The following is a 4,944-nucleotide window of genomic DNA, read 5'->3' on the forward strand; positions in this document are numbered from 1 at the left end:
CCCTGTCGGGGACCCCCGGGCTCCAGAGGGGGTCGGTGGCAGCAGTGGAGCAGCCAAGGTGCCTTCCTGGGGACCCGTGCCCATCTCCATGCCAACGGGGGATGCAGGCGGAATAGCAATGGGGTTGGGGGGGATGTCTGAGATCAAGGCTGCCCCCTCCCCCCCTGGCATGCAGCAATGCCCCATATTGAGCCCTACTGCCACAGAAGCCCCCTGCCCACACCAGCCCACCCCTGGGGGGCCAAGGGGTGCAGGGACCCCTGCCCTGGTGGGAGACACCCTCTAATCCTCCAGTGCCCCCTCCATCCTACCAGGGTGCCCACAGGCACTGCAGCTCCCACCAATCCCCATCCTCCCTTGGAACCCCCACTCCCGCTGCCTGGGAATCACCCCCCATTCATGGCCTGTGTCCCCAACAGGCTCATCCCTGTCCCCTACCAGGTCTCTGGGCAGCTGGGCAAGGACGGCGAAGGTGGCGAGCTGGCGGCACTGGCATTTGGTGTGAGCCGGGAGGGTCTCCAGGGTTTGGCAGCTCTCCGTGTCCCAGTTTCCCAAGCCAGCTTCCCTGATTAATGGGACGAGAGGAGGGAGAGCAATTTGAAATGATCAAACACACTCACAGCCCCTGGAGCTTCTCCTCAGTTAACCCCTCGCTGGCCCCTGCCTGGGGGGAGGCAGATGGGGCAGGGGGGGCACTGTCAGGGGACAGGTTAATCCCCCGAGCTCCTCGTGGGGGGGATGAAGCCATCCCTGCTCCATTGCCCCCACCTGCCCTGGTTTTGATCCCCCTGGGGAGCCATGCAACATGAAGGCTTGGGGTTTAATCATCTCACCCAGGTTTGGGGGTGGGAGGGCAAACCAGGCCCAGGAGGAGGGGTTACAGGAATGGAGGGGGGCTGAAGCAGTGTCAGGGCAGGCAGGGGCAGCCCCAGGGACCCCCCCCTGCTACCCACGTCCCCCCAGCGTCAGCCATGGCTCACACAGCAGAGATGTGCTAGCTCAAAGCCTGGCATGCCTGGGTGGTGATGCTCCCCTCCTGCCATGGGGAGCCCCCCAGGAGGGAGCTGGGAGGGGGGGCCCTGTGGTTATGCTGCCCATGCAGAGGGAGAGCAGCTACAGGTCCCAGTAAAGGCAGGAAAATCAGGAACTAGGTCTGTGGGACAGCTGGGGACACAGCTCCCCCGGGCCAGGCTGAGACCTGCCACACTCATCATAGCCACACATCTCCCTGTCAGCACGGGAGCTGTGCTAGAACCAGTGACCCCAGTTGCAGAGGGTACCAGGGCAGGAGGGCTGGCACTGCCACCTCCCACCCTCCCGCCATGCCCTACTTTCCATTGCTCCTGCCACAGCACATCAAATGGCATCTGGCAGGCTGGTGGCATCCATGTCCCCAAGCATCACCCGCCAGTGATTCCCTGTCCCCCCTGTCCCTCACTCACGTCCTTGAGTAGTCCCAGGTGACACACTGTGGGTGGGACGTGCCCTGCAGACAAACAGACTGGTCAGTGCTTCACCTCTTGCCCTTCACCCCCACACACACAAAAGGGGACACGGCCTGTGGGGACCTGCCCAGCTCCCCTGGTGCTGGCACATCCCCTCCGAGGGCACAGAGCTGAGCACTTGTGGCCACCAGCTGGGAGCTGCTGGTCCCTGCCTGGCTCTCAGTGCCAGGGCTGATGGGACCCACAGGGGACTGAGAGGTGACACGGTGATGGCACGGGAGGGGGACACTCACGTTGATGATGTGGGAGAGCTCCACCAGGACCAGGGGCTCTGCCGGCTTGGTCGGTGGGCGCACTGTCACCATCAGCACCTTGGAGGTGACGGCCAGGGGGGCCCTGCGGGGAGGGGGACATGCTGTGACGGGGATGGGGACACGGGGCGGGGGACAGCGGGCAGCCCCACTGACCTGGGTGGGGGCAGGATCAGCCCCAGGGTGCGGAACAGCACGGCCCCGATGACGAAGTGGGACGACTCGTCTGCTTCTGCAGAGGGAGCAGGGGGAGCAGCAGAGGGGCGGGCTCAGGGAGGACACGGCACAGCCCACACGTCTGTCCCGACATGTGGGGGGACATGAGACCCCCCCCCAGCACAGGCACGGCACACGGGAACACACAAGGGCTGGCAGGAGGCCACCTGCATGTTCACACCTGTGTGCTCCCATGCGTGTGCACTCCCAGATGTGCAAACTCACATACCTGTGCTCCCAGATGTGCACTCTCACACATGCACAGTCCCAGACAAACAAGTTCACACATGTTCACATGCACACACATGTGCACAGCACCAGATGCACACTCACATGTGCGTGCTCATGTGTACGCACATCCACACTCCCAGATGTGCAGGCTCCATGTGCACACAGCACCAGGTGTGCACCCACGTGTGCATGCTCATACATCCACCTATTTGCACACTGCCATGTGCACACGCCTGCCCAGCCCTCTCCCACACGTGTGCAGAGCACACTCACTCCTCACCAGCAGAGGCCAGGCTCAGCACCTCCCTGGGGATGAAGAGCTTGTCCTCGGAGCTGCGGGCCCAATCCTTCATCCCCCGCCGCCCCTTCATGGGGAAGTTGATGTCGCTGGAGACAGCAGAGACGGGCTCCCTCTGGATGCTGATCACTGCCGGGGCACAGCGGGTGTCACTGGCTGCCCCCCAGCACCCACCGGGGCCCTGTGCCCACCCTGACCCTCACCCAGGTTGTCAGTAACAATGAGGGAGCTCTGGAAGGCCTTCAGCGCGTCCCCCACCAGGTGGATGAAGTCCTCCACCACCTTCATCAGGTGCACGGAGCCAGGCGAGACCTGTGGGAAAGGGTCCAGCTCCACTGCCGTGGGGACACGTCCCCGAGGCAGAGACGTCCCACTCCCCCCAGCCACCCACCAGTGCCCTGCACCACCGACCTGCTGGGCATCCTCCCACTTGTCCCGGTTCTCTGCGTCCACCATGTAGCTCACCACCTGGAAGAAGCGCTGCGGGGAGGGGGCTCAGAGGGGCTGGGGGCTTGGGGACCACCCCGGGGGTGGCCCTTGCCGTCCCCCGCCCGCTACCTGCACGTCCTCGGCGGACGGGGGGTAGGTGGCCCTCTTGAAGGTGTCGGTGACGTTGCGCAGGATCTCGACGGAGAAGAGCAGGTCCCCGCTGTAGTAGGTCTTGCGGGCCATGAGCTCCAGCAAGCTCCGCCCCACCTGCGACATCCCCTCGCCCGCCAGCACCCGCTGCCCCTTGGCCAGGTGCTCCCGCAGCTTGTATGGGACACACACACACCATTGTCACCCCTCTGCCACCGCCGCGTCCCCCCGTCCCTTCGTCATGCCCAGAAGGGAATGCTGCAGAGCTAATCACACTAATAAGGGACACAAAGGGTCTAGGGGGGGGCCTTTGAACCCCGAGGACACAGCAGGACAGCTGAGACTGGGATCCCCCTTCCACTCCAGGACAGGATTCCCCTTTCCCAGCCCTGCCTGGGGACTCCTGCCTCAGTTTCCCCACGTGAAGCCAGTGAAGCAAGGTGACTGCCAGGCTTCCCTGTCCTGCAGGGATGGTAAGGGGCTGGGGACAGGACAGGGGAGGGCAGGGGGGGCCGCGCCAGAGCGTGCACCTACTGAGAGATGCAAGTATCGGTACTCGTGGGAGATGCAGCGGGCAAAGCTGGGGACACCCCAGTAGGCAACACCATGGGGGCTCAGCAGGCACCGGCGGCTGGCGGACCCTGTGTGGGAAAACCGGGATCAACGCCGGCATGGGAACCAGCCTCCCAGGACAGGCGATGCCTGTCCTGCTGCAGTGGGGGGATGTGGGGGTGCTCACCCCACGTTCCTCACCCGTGGCATTGGGGGGACACTTGTTGTAGATGATGTCCCCAGCAGCTGTTTTCTTCCAAGTCATCAGCATGACGTACTCGTCCTTGCACATCTCATGGTAGGCTGAGGGGGAGGAGGGGGGGCATTCAGGCACAGCCCAGACCCAGGGTGATGGGCCGGGGGGGGCAGGGGGTGCCCTGTACCTGGACACTTCTTCTCGTTGCAGGTCTTCACCTCCTCGCCGGTGCCCTCGCAGGGGTAGCCCTGCACACCGGAGCCCTCGCACATGCGGAAGCGGCGCTGCCAGCCAGTGTCACACGTCTTGGAGCAGAGGCTCCAGTGGTTCCAGGGACCCCACTTGCTGTCTGCTGAGGGGATGGGGACACTGTGGGACACCTGGCTCGGCATGGTGAGCAAACAGCCGGTGGGGGGCAAGGACACCTCAGTGGTGGCTGCCCCCTGCACCATGAACTGAAAGCCCCGCAGGGCGTGAAATCCACGGATCAATCATTAAATCTCTTCCAGATGAGATCCGCTCCCTCCAGCTGCTGCGGGAGTCACGCCCCAGCCCCCTCCTCCCCCCGTGACCGACACCAAGGGGGATGAAGGACGAGACGAGGATGGGGTCGAAGGACAGGTTGAGATCAGGGTCCAGGCTGTGGCCTGACAATCCCCCTGCTCAGTGTCCCCCGTCCCCAGAGCCAGCCCTAAGCCCCACGACCTGTCCCATGTGCACACACAACAGCTCACACGAGCTTGCACGCCCAAAGCACGCCAGGACCTGGACCTGCAGTCACCGGGCACCAACAGGTCCCCCAAGGGTGACACAGGGCTGAGAGCAGGGCATGAATCCCCATCTCCTCCAGCTGGGATGTGCCTGGAAGGAGCAACCAGCACAAAGGAAGCGGCTGCTCATCCCCAGCATCACCCTTTGGCTCCTGCTTCCTCCCGCGCCTGCATCCTCGGGGCTGCCGGCATCCCGGTGTCACCAGCGGTGACACTGCAGTGGCTGGGCCACCTCCTGGCCTCCCCCCCAGCTCCCCCCCCAGCGCGCGGGGCCTTACTGGGACAGGTGGGGTTGGAGCAATCCCGGGCGTCGGCGTGAGCCCCCCGGCACTCGGCCCAGCCGTGG

General features: G+C 64.5%; 1 protein-coding gene across 1 annotated transcript in view; it reads right to left on the bottom strand.

Moving 5' to 3' along the window:
• The window catches only part of BAI2 (brain-specific angiogenesis inhibitor 2), a 10,402-nt gene that overhangs the window by 1,719 nt on the left and 3,739 nt on the right, over positions 1-4,944 (bottom strand). Inside the window, exons 4-15 of the mRNA XM_010000601.1 lie at positions 4,877-4,944; positions 4,016-4,180; positions 3,834-3,935; positions 3,615-3,721; positions 3,060-3,254; positions 2,913-2,981; positions 2,705-2,813; positions 2,484-2,630; positions 1,913-1,988; positions 1,739-1,841; positions 1,443-1,486; positions 439-565 (exon numbers count right to left, since the gene is read on the bottom strand). Coding sequence (XP_009998903.1) covers positions 439-565; positions 1,443-1,486; positions 1,739-1,841; positions 1,913-1,988; positions 2,484-2,630; positions 2,705-2,813; positions 2,913-2,981; positions 3,060-3,254; positions 3,615-3,721; positions 3,834-3,935; positions 4,016-4,180; positions 4,877-4,944 — 1,312 coding nt within the window. The remainder of the gene's footprint in view (positions 1-438; positions 566-1,442; positions 1,487-1,738; positions 1,842-1,912; positions 1,989-2,483; positions 2,631-2,704; positions 2,814-2,912; positions 2,982-3,059; positions 3,255-3,614; positions 3,722-3,833; positions 3,936-4,015; positions 4,181-4,876) is intronic.

Source organism: Chaetura pelagica, unplaced genomic scaffold, assembly GCF_000747805.2.
Source record: "Chaetura pelagica isolate M959 unplaced genomic scaffold, ChaPel_1.0 scaffold676, whole genome shotgun sequence".
Taxonomy (NCBI): Eukaryota; Metazoa; Chordata; class Aves; order Apodiformes; family Apodidae; genus Chaetura; species Chaetura pelagica.